The sequence below is a fragment of the Camellia sinensis genome, chromosome 15 (assembly GCF_055761805.1).
Source record: "Camellia sinensis isolate YWXY chromosome 15, ASM5576180v1, whole genome shotgun sequence".
NCBI lineage: Eukaryota > Viridiplantae > Streptophyta > Magnoliopsida > Ericales > Theaceae > Camellia > Camellia sinensis.
In genome coordinates this window covers 111379645-111399604 of record NC_138975.1, presented here as the reverse complement: position 1 = coordinate 111399604, position 19960 = coordinate 111379645, and the positions used below count along the sequence as shown (strand labels likewise).

Genomic DNA, 19960 nt, shown 5'->3' with positions numbered 1-19960 from the left:
ATTGAACATAAATTTACGTAAGTTCATGAAAAATTATGTGATTACACGAATTTGTGTTGAATTTATATATTTTCCTAGACTACTCATGTAAATTCGTGAAAACTTACCGTAATTTTATGCAAGGTTGCATATGGTACACCCAAGATTTTATTGTTTTTTTTTTTTTACAAGAAATTAAAAAGTTAGTTACAAAGTTAATATGAATTGTACAAAAAATTTAACTTTCTTCTACTTTCTACCATTTTCATGTTAAACAAGCACATACAATATATATATATATATATATATTTTTCCTTTTTCTCTCACTATCTATCATTTTTATCCCAAACTCAGGCTAAAAATTCAAATGCAACCTAATTTTTTTTAAAGGCAAATTACACTTATAATCTCTATATTTTGATCTTGTGTTATTTTGGTCTTTACAATTCTAATTGGCTTAATTTTGACCTTGAATATATGATTCTATCTCAATTTGGTCCAATTAATTATAATTGTTAGTAGTTTTTGATAGAAAATGAGCACATATGTGGCATGTGCTATGTTTTTATAAACGAAATTGTAAATTTGTTCAACTTATTAAGTTAATCTTAACTAACTCAATAACTATTTTCCTTAAAAAATCGTAATCGACGTTATCAATTGGATCAAATTGACACAAAATTCAAAATGAAGAGTCAAAATTAAGTTAATTAAAATTATATTAACCAAAAAAATACAAAAAATAAAATGTAAAAATTTTCGATATAATTTCTCATTTTTAAAATAAAGGTTTGGACTCCTGTATTAAGCATATTATTACTCATTTTTTTAAAGCTGATGCAGCAAAGAGACAAAGGATTACAATTGCTGGATCAGCTGGTGTCTCTGCTGTAAAGCATTCATGGGTAATCTGTCATTGTTAGCCAACATATGTACCGATGTGGTAATAGAGATTCTCGTTTATTAGATAATTAGAAGATAAGAAACAACAAACCAAAATATATTTTTTGATTTCTCATTTATTGAAAATGTAACATAACGTCATGATATTTCAAGTGAGATAATCTATACAGTTTTCTCTCTTGAATTCCCTTAATGGTGTGTTTGGTTGAGGGATTTGTGGAGGGATTTGGAAAGGGAAATGGAAAAGGTGTGTGAAACTATGTGAAATATAGGCATGATTTATTCACATTTCACCTACCTTTTCCATTTCCCTTTCCAAATCACTCTCCAAATCCCCCAACCAAACACAACATAAATGTGTTTCTGGTCGGTAAATTTTTTTTCTTACTAGTCAAAAACACATTTGAAAGAATTCAATGAGAGATATTTGGATCATAATTATCTTATTTAGGTTATATCATCTTTTTATTATATCACTTCAAACTTAATTCATATTTTACGTTTTTTCGTAAAAAGTAAAAAAATATATTAATTTAACATTTCTCAAACAATCGCAACAGATATGAAAAGTGTGACCCATTAAACCAATTACACGATGACATATGGGATATTTAACAATTTATAATACATAAATGTGATTACTACAATATTATTATTATTTTTTAATTATAGACTATACGAATTTCACCATAACAGCTTTCCTTTCACAAACTTATAACAATCTATTCATATTCAATCATCAAGATTGAAGAAATCAATTTCAATGTAGTATTTGTTCAAAAAAAAAAAAAAATTCGATGTAGTATTTTTCAACAAACATTAAAATTGATGAATGAAAATTAATAGAAATTTTAATGTTCGTTATTTTGGTTTAAAGTACTTGTTTTATTTAATTTAAATCATGTGTGATGTATACTCTTCTAAAATTAAACTGTTCAAATTAGATTGCTCTACATCTATCGAGGAATATAATTGAAAAACGGCAATGATTGGTGGCCACAAATTCTGTGGTTCAAATGGCTTGAAAATGCCAAAACGACGTCGTTTTGAGTACAAAACAACTCCGAAAATGCCAAAACGACATCGTTTTAACATTTTTGGTCCATTTAAGTTACAGAATTTATGGCCACCAAACATTTTCCATTAAAAAAACACCTTTTCTCATTTTCATTTTTTGAATGAGTGACATTTTTTAAAAGAAGAGCTCAAAGTACAACATGGGTGTGCATTGAAAAGGTTCTGCAAAATTTTATTTTATAGAAGCAATAAACATAACAATGAACCAAAGATTCAGCTCTCATTTTAGGGTTCACAAAACTACTTACCCCAAAGGAGCAATACATCAATACTAGTTCCATATTAAAAAACACAATGGTCAGAAAACTTATGACCCACATGCCACCCCCCCACCCCCAAAAAAAAAAAAAAAAAAAAAAAAAAAAGGGTACACCACCTCATAATAATGGATAAGAAGGGGTTTTAAGGTAATAAAAGATATTAATTATAATTTAAGGGCACTTGGGGCTTCCTCTCTTGGTCTTCCAGTTGTTGTAGCAAGGGCACATACCCTTGTTCCCATAATAGCCAGGGGGAACACACAAGCACTTTGAGCAACATTTGTTGCAGAAGAACAAGCATGGTTTCTTGTATTGTGTTTGGCTACACCTCCTCTGGCATTGTGATGGGCATTCTGTTATTAACAAAAAAAATTTAAATTAAATTAAATCAAATGTATAATATTGATTTAATTTTTAGTTTTTATGCTATGTAAATGCGATTTTGACACATTTTAAAACCCAATTCTTTTTAAAATCTTAATCTTTAAAGGATGAGTATCATAAAAATGGGAAATCAGAAAAATAATTACTAATTAATTGAATAAAAATTAATACATCTTTGTAATCAACGATTGCAAATTAATTGAATGGGAGCTTTCTCTCGCATTCCATTAATTTGAAATTATTTTCTCAATTTCTCATTTTTATGATATTCCCCAATTTTTGAAAAACTATCCCACGCAATTTTTTTTGATTAAAATCGAAGGCCAATGCTAGTTGCTCGAGTGCTTGAATTTGCCAAACTTTCAAGAATTTTGGTAAAATTCAAGCAAAAACCCATGAAAACAAGTCTGCAGATTGAAAATCTTCAGACAATTAAAAATGATGATATCCCAATGAAGAGTACTTACGGTAGCTCTTTAGGCTTCCTTGACCTGAAAGTTGCTGAAAACATAAAAAATGTTTTGTTAAAACAAGATGGCAATACTTTCAAAACACAGAGAGAGAGAGAGAGAGAGAGAGAGAGAGAGAGAGAACTTACCCTGGAGAGGTGATACTGGGCATCTGCTGCCAGAACCTGCAAAAGTTATTAAAAAAAAACAAAAACAAATTGTGTCAATGTCTATCTTTCTGTACTAAGTTATGATAAAAAAAAACACTTTTAAAAAGTGGAAACATATATAATGGTGTGACCCATTTGTTTGTTGTGGAACTCACAGTGGTTGCAACCATGGAAATGGCAAGGAGTGCCAGAAGGAGAAGGGAAGCAAACTTGGCCATTGCCACAAGAACAGAGAAGCCTCACTCCAGAGAGAGAGAGAGAGAGAGAAAGAGGGAGAGAGAGAGGGTTGTTTGGTTGAGTGGGGCTTGATTCAAAATGCTAGGCAATGTGGACTTATATAGAACTTTGTTTGATGGTATGCCAATAATTCAAGCACCTGGTTTCATCTAAGTTGGGGGTTGAATTCCCAAAATGCCCATGACATCAAAGATTTTTATTTTTTATTTATTTGATGGATAGAATCTTAATATTTTATGATTGTTTGAATTATTAACTATCAACTTATTTAAAAATTTAGTGTAAATACATAAAATTTTTACAAAATAAAATACAAAAAAATGTTAAATAAAGGGTTGGTTCCACTTCTTTACCTTACAATTGTGAAAATTTTCAATGATTCTAGCACAATTGAAAAATTGAAGCGGTTAGGAAGAGAGCAATTTATTACTCATATTTTCAATGCTCCTAGTTAGACTCTTCTCTATAAAGGACTCGGGAATTCTGCTGTGTTAAAGGTGCAGTAGGCTACTATGTTTCTTTATGGAGTGCCGCCTATTTTGGTAATATGAACTGTTATATTATAGGGTTCGTCGAGTAGATTATTTAAGTAAAAAATAAAATTGATTGGATATTTGCAACCTTATAACCAAATTATATTTGTTTTTATAAAAATTAACGGTTAATATAACTTTTATAAATTTTTGAAAACAATTAGGACTTAATCATGAGGTTATGAATATCCGATTAATTTAATTTTTTACATAAATAATATTCTTAACGAATCTTACAATATCAATGATTTAAGTTCTCGAAAAACACTGAGGATATCCAAGTCCCTTTATAAACGAGTGGAGGACCTGCAAATATTTTAATTATTGAATAAATGATCAGAATTGAATACATGATTCATTGAGAATATGAAAAGAGTGGTTTTACACAGTTTGAAAGTCCGACCAACTCTGAGTATCATTTCTCACTTTAATCAGGGCTCACAAAGCATTAAGCAATCTGATAAGGACACATCAGTTCAGATAAAATTTGATAGTCAGACTGAGGTTTTATTTGTTAATTATATATTTTAGTCAAAAAAATTTTAAAAATTCACTATAAATTATCATATCATTCTCTTTATATTTTTATATTTTTATATTTTTCTTATAAAATATCAAAAAATTATTAAAATAATTAATTTCCAAACTAGATATCATTTCGGTACGAAAATTACCCTTTTCTCTTTCTCAACACAAGTGTCGGTGTTGATGTCACTCAAATCATAAAATTGAGAGTCCTAACAAAATTTTAATGTAGAAGTTGGGTTATCTTGAATAAAATTAAATGAAAAATGTAGACTGTAAAGCTTGGATAACAGGTTACGAGCATCTTATTCAAGAGATAACAAACAAAAATTGTTGCATTAAATTCTATTTGGACAAAATTACACTACGGAAAAATTAACTACACTTCTGTATGTAGTAGTTAGTTATAAAATCACGAGTAGCATTACATCTCATAATATATCTTTCTTATTTTGACTTCTAATAAAGTAAAATAGAAAGAGAGTAGAGAGAGATAAATAGAAGAAGGATGAGAAATAAAGAGTGAAGTACATTCCACATCATTATGTGTGGATTAGAGGTACTCAATTAGAACTCTCAAGCATTTTTCATAAAATCACCTACTCTAAATCTTTGAAATCATCTTAATATTGGCCATTCTTTTTTTATTTCATTTTATTTTAATCCTTTTGTTTTGTTTTGAATAAACAAAACTTAATTAGTGACTAGGCATAAAAACTAAGGATATAATCGATTCGGTACGATCGGTATTTAAGTAAAAATTTTCACTGAATTGATAATGTTGATTTTATTATTTTGAATATTGATATAGACTACTTCTCCTATGAAACCGCACCAAACTGTAGCAATTGAAACAGTTCGATTTGTTAGAATTTAATCGATTTAGGCTCTTTCAAATTTAAGCCATAATTTACTATTTTCATTCATTTATATAAAAATATTGAATTAGTCATTTGTCAACCATTTCAGACATATATCCTATCCATTCATTTAATAAATATTTTACAATTTATAAATTAACAAAAATACAACCAAAAAAAAAAAAAAACAATAAATACTAAGACTTCAAGAATAATGAGTTAGAGTTAAGCTTATATATGTTTGGGAAACCTTGGGTTGGGCTATTTTAGCCTCAAATGAGAAAATAGCCAAAAAACCTCACCTGTGCATGATTTTCAAAAAAAAAAAGAAGTCAAATGATTACGGCTGTTGCAGCAACGCAGCCTACACTATCACCAACAGTGTAGGCTGCAGACAAGTTTAATTACAATATTACCCCTACACAGTAATTTCGGAAAAAAAAAGTCAGGGACAAAATTGTCATTTCAATTTAAATATCATTTCGAACACATTTTCCAATACAACAACTCAAATAAAAATTCATCCCATCTTCCCAAACACAAAAATTAAAATAGCCTACTAAAATAACCAAATAGCCAAAAAGCCTAAAAAATAGCTACTTCCCAAACGAAGCCATAATACTAACTTAGGTTATAGGGATGATATGGTTAATTAATTGAGAGGAATAATATATTATACTTATTAATATATATATATATATATATATTATAAATACAATATATATTGAACCGGTTGGTTTTGGTTTAATTCGGTGTATAAAGTGCTTAAACCGATACCAAATTAAAAATAAATAAATAAAAAATCAAACTAAAAAATCGCACAAACCAATTCTTGTTAAAGAATAGACCAAATATATGAACGGTTTGATTGAATTTAATCGATTTACTCAATTTTTTTTTGATTTTTTTTACGTCCCAAATGGAAACCGATTTCTAAAGGAAAGTTTCGAATTAATAATGTTTCGTCATTTACTTTTTGTTAGAAATAGTGGTAATTACTTACCACGTAATGCATGAGAAGAAAAGGATTTTAGAGGAAAAGTGAAAAAAAAAAACTTCACATTTATACTGCAATCTTGAATTGGTAATCATACTGAAAATTCAAAACCAAATCTTGTTTTCATAGTTTATTTATTTATTATTTTTTAATACAAGATAATGATTAATATGCCAGTTGTTATATGACAATGCACATCAACATCCTTGCATAGACTCAAATTTGAAATCATGTTTTCATAGTCTACTAGAACTTTATTTTAAAAATATTGTAAATTATGACAGTAGTTCCTGTACTTTGGTCTTTGTAATTTTAGTCTCTATAATCTTAATTAGATTGATTTTGACTCTAAATTTATGATTTTATCCCAATTTGGTTTAATTGAGTACAACTATTAGTATTTTTTTAAAGAATAAAGGTTGAGACCCCCTTGACCCCCTTTAGTTTTGATTGGTCAACTTTTCTTTTTTTTTCTTCTCACCCAATCCCCATCTTCCATGTGTGTGAGGGGGTTGTAGGTGTAGGTGTTTTAAGGGGGTCTAAATCAATGCCCTTTTTTAAAAGTACATATTAGTGGCATGTGTCATATTTTTAAGAATAAAATTATAAATTTACTTAACTCAATAAGTTAATCTTAACCAATTCAGTGATAATTTTCATTCAAAAACACTATCGGCATTATCAATTGGATCAAATTGACATAAGCGACTATTTTAGTCGTCTTTTTGACTTTTTATAAAAAAACACATACAGAAAATTAGAGAGAATGATCTAATTTGGTGTAATTTTTTGGCTAAACGAGGCCAAAATCTAAAATTAATGGTCAAATTTGAACCAACGGAAAGTGTCGGGATCAAAATGACATGAAAAGCAAAATTTAGGAATCACTAGTGTAATTTACCCTTAAAAACATGTCATATTATTTGGTATAATTTTTATTTACATATTATAAGAAAAAATAACTTGAATATTAAAAAATCTAATTATTGTGAAGCCAGTGTCCCATTTGGAAACTATATATTTTAGTTAAAAAGTTAAAAAGTCAAAAAGTCATTATAAGTTGTTACATCACTCTCTCTATTTTTTTATAAAAAATTAAAAAATTATTAAAATAACTTGTTTTTAAACAAGACTTGAGGGAAGAATAATTTTATTTTTCATCTTTTGATTATTAACTTTTAATTTGTAATAAATTGTACCGAATAATATGATCTAAGAATGTGCTCTAACTTCAACAAAAAGAAGAAAAGAAAAATGAAAAAAAAATAAAGATAAAAAAACAAATTGAAAAAACATTTTAAAAATATCACAAAGATGCGGTGGGATTGGATGTCAAAGATGGTAACATGGCAACTGGTTAGTTCATGTAGGCCCCTAGGACATATTAAAGTTTGCCAAACTTGGATCTCTTTAAATTGCAGGATGAAAAGGATGGCGGTGATTTTAAAGTAATGTATTTTAAATATTTTATTAATATTTTTATTGAAAGTTTTATATAGGTATGTGACTCCTATAAAACTTATATAGTGTGAGTCTTACATTCATATAAGATATTTGATAAAAATATTGACAATACATTTATGTTGTGTTTGATTGGAGGAATTGAAGAGGGATTTGAAAAGGGAAAGAGAAAAGTTTGGTAAACTGTGAATAAAATATACCTACATTTCACCTAATTTCATACATCTTTTTCCTTTTCCTTTCCAAATCTTCCCAAATCTATCAACCAAACACAGTATTAGAATTCTTGACATTTTTTGTGATTTTAAATGCGAATATAAACAAGAGGAGTCCTATATATAATATAATTTTTTTAGTTAATAGGTTCATATTTAAATATTTTTTTTGATGGAAGGGACACTTATTGTTTAAAGTTTATTGATATGTCTATTTGGTTAAATGTCATTTATTATATTGCTGTTATCTATCTATGTAACTATCTATTTAAATATTTAATTATCTATTTAAATGTCTCATTATGAGTACACGTGTCATTTATCTATTCATCTTTCTGTTTAATTTTAAGATATTTTTGTGGTAATTTAAGATATTTTTGTGTTACACCTTTTTTTATTAGAAAATGTTTAGATAAAAAATGTGTAATATTACTACAAAAATGTAAAACATTACTTTAAAATATGTAATTTTATTTCTGAATCACAAATTATTGTAAACTAAAAAATTTAAATTTCTAAATACTTTTTTAAATTTTATTTTAGATTCGTAACATTGGTGAAGAAAAAATTCACCAAACAAGATCTCAAAGTAATAGATTATAAAATAGGAAACACTACCATACATACCTGTTACATATTATTGGTAAATATTACATATTTTTTAAGTAAAAATTATGATAATTTATAATTCAAAAATAAAGTTAGGCATTTTGTGATAATGTTACACATTTTTGTAGTGATGTTGTGCATTTTTTTTTATCTAAAAATTTTGTAACTACAAAATGTATAACAATACCATAAAACACGTAATATTGTCACAAAAATGCATAATTTCATTTTTAACCACAAATTATCGTATATTATTAAAATATGTAACACAAAAATACGTAACAAGGTGCATATGTAGCATAAAATTTCCCTTATAAAACATATAACACCAAAATAATACAAAATTTTCGTTTGAGAAGAGCTAATTTAGTCTAATTTTTTTGATTTTTTTGATTAATTTATCTTAGCTAAATTAGTTCTGTTTGCTAAGAGTTTTTGTTTTTTTTTTTATTTGAATATGATGATTGTGATAAAAATAAAAATAAAAAAAATTATAATTTGGATATGATTTTTTTATCTTATTAATTTATTTTATATTTTTATACTCATTTAATCAATTCAACCCTGGCAAACTAGGGTCTAATAAAAAAAACTTAGTTCAATTATTGAATTTAGATTGGAGGATTGTGTACGGGGAGCATGTGCGCCCATCTGAGCCTAGCACATGACCTAAAAAGATGCCGCACATACAGACAACACCCCCGCACCGCACCGTCCGTTTTAATCTATCGCTTAAATTCATTCTAACATTTAAACAAAATTCGATACCCACAATTTAAGTTCTTTTTTTTTTATTTGTAATAAATTTCAGAGTATTACTATTTATATTAAAAAATTAAATTTATTTTTTAAATTTAATAATGTATTAAACCAATTATTTTCTTGATATATTACTGAGTTTAGAAAATGAGACTAAAAATTAGACTTTTATATCATTTTTTAAATTTAATTATGTAAGACACACAACTCATTTTGAGACTTAAATTATGATTTATTTTATATGTATATATATTTCCTACAACTGAACCGTTTTGAAGCCAAGCTCTTCAGATCAACCCATATTTAGAACCTCTTCAAGATTAGACCTCTTAGATCGAGTAAAACTTCAATACAACGGTATCAATGACACATGGTATCACTATCGAATAGTAAAACACCATATAAAGACGTGAACACACCATCCAAATGTAACAATTATTGAAACAATCTTCTATGTAGAGAAATGAAACTGAAATAATAGAAAAAGTACTTATAGTAATATTCTTGTACCGAAAAATTAGAACATAACTTTTGACCAAGTCGAGTGTATGACACTCTGTTCTTAAGATAGATTCGCCGCCGCATAGATGCTTACGGGTTATCGGCGTCTATCTCTTAAGATACAAGGATCAGAAAACATAGATTGTAACAACACTACAAACAATCTGCCAAGTAAATCAAACCTGTGTTCTGCAACTCTCTAAAATCTCTATGAACTAATATGAAGAATATATGCAAGAGAGAGGAAAAACGGAAGCACAAATGAATAAAGTAGATAATTGAAACTGTTGAAAAATGGTCTGTATTTATAGGCATTGTGGTGGCTATTCAAAAGGGTAGAAAAACCCTCCGAATAGGTGCAAATTTGAAATTTCCGAAAAGATGAAAGAAGGTGACCGGAGAGGCACTGATTTGGACAGGAATTTGAATTTCGAATTTGGCGCAAAAAATTTGAATTCCTTTTGTTAGAATTTCAAATTTTACTGCAAGAATTTGAAAAAAATCAAATGAATTTTGTTTAAAAAATTAAAGTTAGGACCCGACCCACAATCCACACCACATACTCGTGCCTGGCTTGGCCAGTTAGACGGTGGCACGTGTGTGGTAGTTTAGGCCAAAGCCCACTTTGTCCATAATTCCTCTATTTACAAACCTTTGAGTACTCCTTGGAGTCCAACCCAAGTATGTCCACCTAGAACTTATATATTCACACAAGCTCTTTTAAAGTTTTAATATGGGACAATCAATTTAACAAAATTCACATTTGACTCTTTAACTTTCCATTTCACGAATCCGAAAACGATGTCAACTTTCCATTCACTCATAAATAGTTTTGACAAATTGTCTTCATCATGTGACTTGCCATGCAACAAAGAACACGTCACCTCTTGAACCCATCCCAAAAGATGTGTGGGCTTCACTCAAATTTGAACTCAAAATTTGTTCAAAATAAGCCTATAAAACTAATTTTCCAACAACAATCCTATCTAATTTATTCTACTAATTGACACCATGTATGGTGCATGTGACAACCCTCACCTCTGATTAGCGTCAATTCGTAATTTAGCACGATAAGTAAATAATTACGATGAAATCCCAAATTGATTATGTGAGTGTGCTGTTTTAATTGCATCCTTATCTGTTTGATGTAGAGAAAGACCTGTTCACGTTTTGATTTCAATTGCGAATTGATAGCCTTATCGGCAACCGATTCAGAAATTGACTGGATTTATATGCTAATTAAGAATTATAGAATTTTATGGTAGGTTTAATTGAAATTCGATTGAGAATGATTAAATTAGAGCAAATAATGCTAAATTACTTTAGCTAGAGTTATTTACACATTTGCCATTGGGTGGGCTACCTTCAAGACCATTGTTTTAGTCTTAATTCATATATGTTTGACACATCATCTATCTTCCACCTCCTTGTGCTAAACCGTAAGAGAGAGGAAGAATAGGAAGGAATTGGATTCAACTAGGCAATGGCTTGGAATTGAGAGGAATTGAGGAAATCTTTGAAGACTAGTTCATCTAGCTCAAGATTTATAGTGTCTTAAGCCCAATTGAACATCTAAGGTAAGGAGTCAAGTCCATAATCTTGAATTTAAGTTGAATCATTTTGAATTTTAGTGAATTGACCTATGAATTAAGGGATTTTAGCTTAAGAGGTATTAATTCATGCATGCATGCTCATATCATTAAAGTTGAGGTTTGTTTTCATGAAATTTCCCCATGAATGTCCATGTTATGGTTGTAATCTAGGAATTCATCAAGTTTTAGAGTAAGATTCCTCTTGTGATCATGTGTTGGGAGCTTTGAATTCGAATGAGTGCATGCATGGCATAATTAAACCATGTTCTTGGATTTTGAGTTGGGAATTGGTACAATTGGCACATTTTTGGGCTTTGATTTTATGAAATGATCTTTAAAACATGTTGTATTATGAGTTTTTATGTGTTTTTCAGAAAATTTGGCCCAAGAGGATGTGTTTTGGAATGTTTGGTTCATGGTTTGGAGCTTGGGAGCAAATCTGGGAAACCCAAAATTCGGCTTCCTCGCTCGAGCGAAGGATTCCACGCTCGAGCGACTACCTTTGTTTTCAGACTTTTGCTCGAGCGACGGAATACTGGATCGAGCGTAAATTACAAGCTCTCAGGTTTTTGCGTGTGCAAACGCACGCTTGAGCGACGAGACCTACGCTCGAGCGAGGAACTGTGTCTCATGCTCGAGCGAGCATCAAGCGGAGAATTTTAGCAACTAGTACTTTTCACTTTTTTGCAGATCGCTCGAGTGAGAGAGTCTACGCTTGAGCGACCTCTCTCATTTGGTAAGCTTGCTCGAGCGAAGGAGTCTACGCTCGAGCGAGACCCCTGTTTTCAGCAAGTTTTGAAAAATATTTTTAAGTACATTTTTGCATCCTCATTCCATCCTAGGTATTCCTAGGCCATGTTTAAGGCATCATAATAAGGATAATGTTATAGAACCACACCAAATCAAGTTAGGGGCTAAGTTATTAATCCCAAGTGTGTAATTTAGTGTGTGTTCGTTCTACAATTGTGTAGATCTAGTACCCAAGGACGCTGATTAGCCTGTTTATAGCCCAGTAATCTGTGAGTAACAATGTTGTAAAGATATATTCAATTATAATTATTTTCCGAACGATTGACTGTACTGCTTTCTGACGTGACATTGTTTATTGAATAAATGTTTGTCCTATGTTATGAACGATACTCGTGGCATTCATAGCAACGTACTGTTACTACTACTGTACTGTTACTGTTACTGCTACAGTTACAGAGATCTCTGTCAGTTCCAATGTTTGGAACTACTATTGTTTACTGTTTCGATGGCCATCAACTGACTATTCGGTCTATTCAGACCTACTGTACTGTTTTGCTATTGGATGTACCACGTATAACTGTTATGATTTCTAAATGACTGATATGACATGAAATATGTGGCACCGATTAAATGACTGATCTACTGATATAAATGACTGTTTCAAATACCGAAAGGACATTCATTCTAAAACTCCTTTACACATGTGTTGTTCACTGGGCTTTATCTCACAGTTTATATATCTATGTAGGTAGTCAGGCATCGAACTGAAGCTAGAAGCGTCGAATTAAGCTCATGTTTTGTCAAGCCAACCATTGTGCCTCACTTCGAGGTTCCGAGTCTGCTCAAGTCAAGGCTGTTTTGGAGTGTTTTAGATTCACCCTTTTTGTCTCTGCTAATGTATGAATGTTTAAGACTTGATTGTACAGTCATGGTGAGGGGAATAAGTCCCTAACCGATGTGCTACATTGTATATGTGTTTTGATATGTATATATATGTATATGGCTTTGAAGGTGGTTGCCCATAAAAGTCTTTTTTTTTCATTCAGGTTTCCACTGCTCATTAGATATCTTTTTATTATTGATTGGCTTCTGCCAGCCCCTTTTATATTGTATTACTGTTATTACTATTAAACAGGCCTTTGGTAATCATGGATTACTGGCTGGTTACGATACTAAACCCCTAGGGGCGAATTTGGGTCGTGACAGTGTAATAGAATGCACTTACATGATAGACTATAATTAGGTGGTGATAATTAACACATATCAATAATGACATAATATCAAAAAATTGAGTAAAACTTCTATCCCTATAAAATAAAATAAAAAATATACTCCAACACCATCACAAGCATATACATCGGCCAAACCAACGACGCTTGAACTCAAAGCTCGTTGCTTCATTGGTAGTAGAAGTAATCACGGCTAAGGTACACTCCATGGGAATACGGAGAAGAAAGTTTGGGTGAATGATTTAGCCTCCGTTTGGGAAGTGGGTTGGCTTTTTGGCTTTTTGGCTTTTTTGGCTATTTTAGCCTGGGCTTAAAAGCTTGGTTTGGGAAGGGCTTTTTGGCTTTTTGGCTTTTTTGAGTTTTTTTGTGAGAGAAGAATGTAATGATTATGGGTTGGATGTGATGTTTTGTTTGTTATGACTAAAATAGCCTATTTTGTTTTTTGTGGCTAAAATAGCCAAAAAAGCCCCAACTATGTTTTGAATGAAGAATTGTAAAATATACTATCTAATATAAATGTGTTATTATCACAATTACAAATAAAAAAAAAATAAAAATTGCCACATCATTAATTAGAAATGTGGTAATAATCACTCTAAAATTTGTGTTTGGTTTAAGAATTTAGGGAGAGATTTAGAAAAAGGAAAGAGAAAGGGGATTTGGTCAATGCCTCTCATAATAATTTTTTAATGCATTAAGGACAAATACAAAAAAATGTTCTTAAAAAGTCTTACACATACCACTATTACGAAAATATTAAATTTTATAATAATATAACTTTTAATTTAGATGTCGATTTTTAATAAAATTAGTATGTTTAGAATTTTCTCATCAAAATTTATCAAATAAGATCCATGTTGACTATGAAATTCTTCACAAAAGAAAAAAAAAACTTATTACCGTCAAAATTGATATAAATAGTAACATGTTACTCTTTTTGACAGTAACATGTTACTCTGATAATCTTATCTAAGAAAAAAAAAAGCAATATTTTACTTTATCTTTACTCAATTATGTATTTATTCTTTAGGGAGTTTATGAAGCAAAATAAATTAGAATATCATTTTCACCAAACAAGGGTCCAATGGAGGGGTTTTGACTAAATTTCTCGAAAGGAAGAGGATGATAAAATATGAATAAAATTAGGGGTGAACAATGGATATACTGATTTTCCCAAACTGACCAAATCGAACTGATCCGCCGCATTTTGGACGGATGTGTGATGACGAGCAGACGATTGCGAATTGATTTTTTTCAATCCGCCTAGTTTTGGATGGATGACGGATTTGAGATTCCTTTGGCCGCAACTGAACCGCCAAACCGAGAGCACCCATAGTAATTTGTAAGACTTTGTGTTTTCAATTTATTTAGATATTTTGTTTGTGTTTTCAATTGAAAAAGAGTTTAAATATTCTGTTGAATATATTTTGTTGAAAAAAATTTTCAACTTGAATATATTTTTTGAATTGAAAAAAATAAATGTATTATTTATCTATATTTTTTTATTTTTAAATCTAACTCTAAAAATAATAAATAAATAAGATGATATATGCTGGTCGGTTTTTGTTTTTAAAAACATATATAGATGTAACAATACAGAGACATACAATATCTACTATTGCTTTGTTCATAGCTTTGGTGGTTTGAATTGTTTTTATATTTTAAAAATCATAGATTGTAATATTTTATGTAGATGAGGCATGTTATGATTGTAATATGTGAATGGGGCATGCAGTGATTGTAATATTCTAAAGTTTCAAATTTTCTTTCTTTGGATGAGGCATGCAGTGATTGTAATACTTTCTTAAGTTATTAACTGTAATATTTTTTTTTTTTTTTGTTGAAGAAATGCACAAGTTGAATTATGTTGAAAATCTATAAAATTTTAAACAGCTAAATCAATTCGCATCTATCCGTTAATCCGCTCAATCCGCATCTATTGGATTGGCGAATGTATACGGATTGATTTTTTTTAATCCGCCAATCCGGCAGGCGGATGGCGGATTACAAGTTCTGTGGCCGCAACCAACTTGCGCCCACTCCTAAATAAAATATACTTACATCTTATTTAATTTTACACACATTTTCTTTTTTTTCTTTCTAAATTTCTTCTCAAATCTTTAAACCAAGTACAACTTAAAACTTTAGTTTTAGAGTTGATTGTTGAACTCGATTTCTCTGTTATGGTTCTCTTGCAATAATCTTGTTGACATTAAAACCACATCTCAAAACGGTGTAACTTTTAATTTAATTTTGATCATAAGTCATTAAATTATATTTACATTCTGTTTAGTTGAAAAATTTAAGAGGAAATTTTTTATTTATCATTTTTATTTTTTAAATTATTTTTTAAATTTCTCAATTAAATCCACCGTTAATGAAAAAAAAAAAAAATTCATCGAAGAGAATCCTTATGAGTGATTGTGGCAGTAGTGGCGGATTGAAATAGTAGAGAGGCATCTGCAATCATTAAATGGGGAGTCAAATTTATGGTCCGAAAGACCGTACATAATTTACCTACAACGTGGACATGTGCTACAACCAAACACATCCACATGCACTTGTATATGTAACTAATGTTGCTCTGATCTGATATGTTAAATCTTGATTATTTGTATAAGCTTAATTTTCTTATTAATCATATGAAATACCAGCATTAATGAAGATCATTTAAATATCATGTGTTGCACTACTCAACCACAATGAATTCATCGTACAATTATAAGGGTTTAAAAAAAAATAAAAATAAATTACCTATACACTCATTGAGATTTGCTTAAAATATAAATTGTTCTTTATGATTTGAAAATTATAAATATTCCCTTATTAGAAAATTTTTATTTAATAGAATTAATTGAAAAAAATAAAATTTCTAACTGCTCTCCTATATAATGATAAGTTTACCTGAAAAATTAATTGAAATAAATTTCTGACATTATTGAAAACCGTTACTTGACTTTATGATTTATTAATAAAAAGAGTTGTTTGTTATGAAATTAGAAATTTCAAGGGGTGTAGACACCCCATTTTTGACCGACCTTAAAATGCAGACGTCACCAGTTGAGCGCTCGATGATGTTGCATATTGTGCTCGTTCTGAGGTTTCAGAGTCTCGGTTGCGAGCCTTGTCTCCGGACTTCAGGACTCTTTTGTGCTTTGCCTCGGTTTGCGAAACAGGTCATGTTTTCTCTATTTTCTCTTCCCGAAGGGAGGGAGAGGTCCTGTGGACCATCTCCCAGTGGCCGTAGGCTACGTTTCGCAGTTGTAGGCAATTTTTCCCGTTTGGAGGCCAGTTTTCGGTTTTCGGAGCCATCGGCCGTGTGCCTCAGTTCTGGACCGCCTAACTACTTCCGTTTGCTCTGGTTTTTGGCACACACCTTGCTTCCTCCCTTTTGAGGGACACTGTGGCCTGGGAGACCACCTTCGTGGTCATACGCCACTTCCGGTACCTAACAGCCTGTTTTCGGGGCCCCGAACCTTCGTTTTGGCCCCCGAACCTTCGTTTTGCATTTGTTTTGGTCCATTTTTGGTAGGGACCCTATTTTCATTGTTAGGAAGGTGGTAGGATGGTGGGAGGCCACCTTTTCCCCTGAAAAATCAGTTTTCTCATTTCTCTCTCCAAAAGCCGATTTTTCTGACAGAAAGTTGGTTTTTCTCACTTTTGAGCCACAATTTCTGGTTTTTCACACCATCATTGTATTGTACTCATCTGGGAGGCCACCAATATGGGTAGGCCGACCAGTAATTCTTCTTGACTCTTTTGAGCCCCTCTAAAAAGCTGGTTTTTCTCTCTCCTAGGTCACTTTTTCTGGTTTTTCACCACAGGGCTGTGTTCTACTCATCTGGGAGGCCACCTTTCTAGGTAGGCCGACCAGCAATTTTGCTTGACTCTTTTGACCCCTGGTCGGCCGACCAGAGGGAGTGGACGGCCGGCCACCTTAGCTGGTCGGCCAGCTTTCTGCTTTTTGCTCTTCTCAAGTGCAACACAGCTGTGCCAGCTGTGAAGCATTTAACCCACTGTTCGAGGGTTTTGTCCTTGTTTTGGTCCTTAAAAGGGGGTTTTGACCCCTTTGCTTGGTTGGTAGGAGGAGCTTGACCCCTTTGGTCAAGCTTCTTTTAGAAGCTTTGAACCTCTCTGTTGGCTTCTCCAAGAAGCCTTACTTTTCTCCCTCTGTATAACCAACCCTCCATCTCATTTTTGCAAGGGTTAGACATTTGGTTAAGGCATACACACTCTATCCTCCATAGCCTTCTTCTCCAAGCTCCAAACCCTAATATTCTTGGCCATTTTACACTGCACCTCATAGCCTACCACCCCCACCATCTATTCTAGCATCTTGGAGGTCATTTGCAAAGCTTGAGGAGTCACATTCTTGGTCCAGAAGTTGCTGAGGGTCGGCTCTACAAGGGTAAGTCTTCATTTACCCCTTTTTTGCACTATTTTGCTCTATACTTTAGCTCCATTTGAAAGCATTTTAGAGCCTTGGTGTAAACTGAAAACAGTCTTATTTCGAGCTCCTCTTCATGTTTGTTTAAGAGTACTTTTCTGTTTGAGGTCTCCTACCCCCTTGTATGCTTTATCTCTCTTTTAGGGCTTATTTTGCATGATATATTAGCCTTATTTGTGAGCATTTTTGGACCTCGACCTAAACTGAAGAAAGTCTTATTTTGACCTCCTCTTTAAGTTTGATTTAGGTCACTTTTCTGTTTGGAGTCATCTTCTTACTTGCATGCTTCACTTCCTCATGCTTTGAGCCATGCACTTGAGCATTTGCATTGGTCTTGTTTTGGCATCTTGGCCACTGAAATCCAATGGATTTTTGGTGGCCTTGATGTATCTTTGAACTCCAAAATCATAGAGGAGTGACCTTCTCACCCCTCATTCTCTTTACTACCATGGTTGGCCTTCCAAAGGGACCCTATTTTGCATGCATTGAAGTCATGTTTCAGGCCTCATTCTGAGGGTTTTAAGGTCTGCCTAAGCTCTTTCAAGAGCCCATTTTGCCATATTTTATGTCTATGATGCATGTATAGAGCAATCCCATTCAAGGCCTTTCAAAGGGGCCTTTCTTTGCATGTTTCCGAGACTGATTTCAGGGCCTATTTGGTGGGTTTTAGGGCTGTCATAACTCATTTCTAGAGGTGGTTTTTCCATGTTACATGTCTATCTTGTATGTGCTTAATAACCCTTTGTATGGCCCTCTATAGGAGCTCATCATTTTCGCATATGTTGGCTGCATTTCAGTGGTTATTTGGGCATATTTTGACATGTTTTATTCACTGTTTTTGGCTGGTTTGATGAGTTCTCATACGTATCATATACATGCCATGTAAACCATGCTTGCTAGCCGAATTTGCATGCTATTTTTGTCCATCATGTTAGCACTTTTTGGCCATGCTTTAAACTAGAAATGTGCATGTTTTGGGACTTCCTTGGCTCTGTCTTTATACTTCATAGCCAAATAATGCTTGCTTTGCATAGTTATAATTCAATACATGTGTCTAGTTTTGAGTTTCGGGACTTATTTCATGCATCGGGTGTCATATTTTCATGTTTCGGGACCGTTTAGCATCATGTTTCAGTGCTGGAAATTACATGTTTGTATACCATCTTTCATCCCTTGCCATGCTTTGGTAGAGTGGCATTTTATGCCTTAGGTTCGGTCCTTGGAATTCGTGCATGTGTGCATGCATTTCGATTCTCTCATTTTCATCACATGGCCACTGATGTGAGTGTGGCTGAGGTCCACTCATGTTGGTGTAAGTCCATCGTACATTATGTATGCCATTTCAATCCATAGCATTGCGTATCCTAGGTTGCATTTTAGAGCATTGTGTATGCCATGCTACATCACGCACATTGTGTATGCCATTTTAGTACAGAGCATTGCGTATGCTAGGTTGCATGTTAGTCACATTGTGCATGCCATTCCATTTGCATGGTGCTTGGAATAGGGTTTAGTCCAAGCACGGAAAACGAGGGGCGTTTCGTACTCCAAGTGACGAAACGTGCCTCGATTCCCGGTCCCCGACGTTCTTGATTGTCTATGATAGAATTGTTGGCTTCATATGTTGATATCTGCATTCATGTCATAATAAAACGTGCAATTCGGTCTCTCGGCCATCATGCATCGAGATGCGTGATTGGTGGCTCGAGAACCGAGGGCCACACTCCCTAGAGCTTGTGCATGGACGGGGAGGAGTGGTCGTGCACACATATGTTGAAAATACATTGCTTTCTCTCTTTCTTGCCTTTGTTGCAAAAAAACCAGAGTCCAGGGGCAGAAAGTGGTTGGCCGACCAGGTTTTCTGGTACGCCGACCACCTTTTTTGGTTTTCACCATGAGGGGTGGTCGGCAGGGGGTTTCTAAGTAAATGCCTGGTCGGTGGCTTTCCCAAGGTGGAGTTTCAGCCTCCTGGAGCTTTGTGTAAGTTTCTGAAATCAGCTGCAAACAATGGCGAGACAAGGCA

General features: G+C 32.3%; 1 protein-coding gene across 1 annotated transcript; it reads right to left on the bottom strand.

The window, feature by feature from the left end:
- Positions 1-2106: 2106 nt before the first annotated feature.
- LOC114298313 (gibberellin-regulated protein 6) lies at positions 2107-3543 on the bottom strand. The gene is made up of 4 exons (XM_028242865.2): positions 3378-3543; positions 3202-3237; positions 3071-3104; positions 2107-2572 (listed from the first exon to the last, which is right to left on the bottom strand). Exons 1-4 carry the CDS (start codon positions 3438-3440, stop codon positions 2391-2393), a joined length of 315 nt encoding a protein of 104 aa, XP_028098666.1. The 5' UTR covers positions 3441-3543; the 3' UTR covers positions 2107-2390.
- Between the last annotated feature and the right edge of the window lie 16417 nt (positions 3544-19960).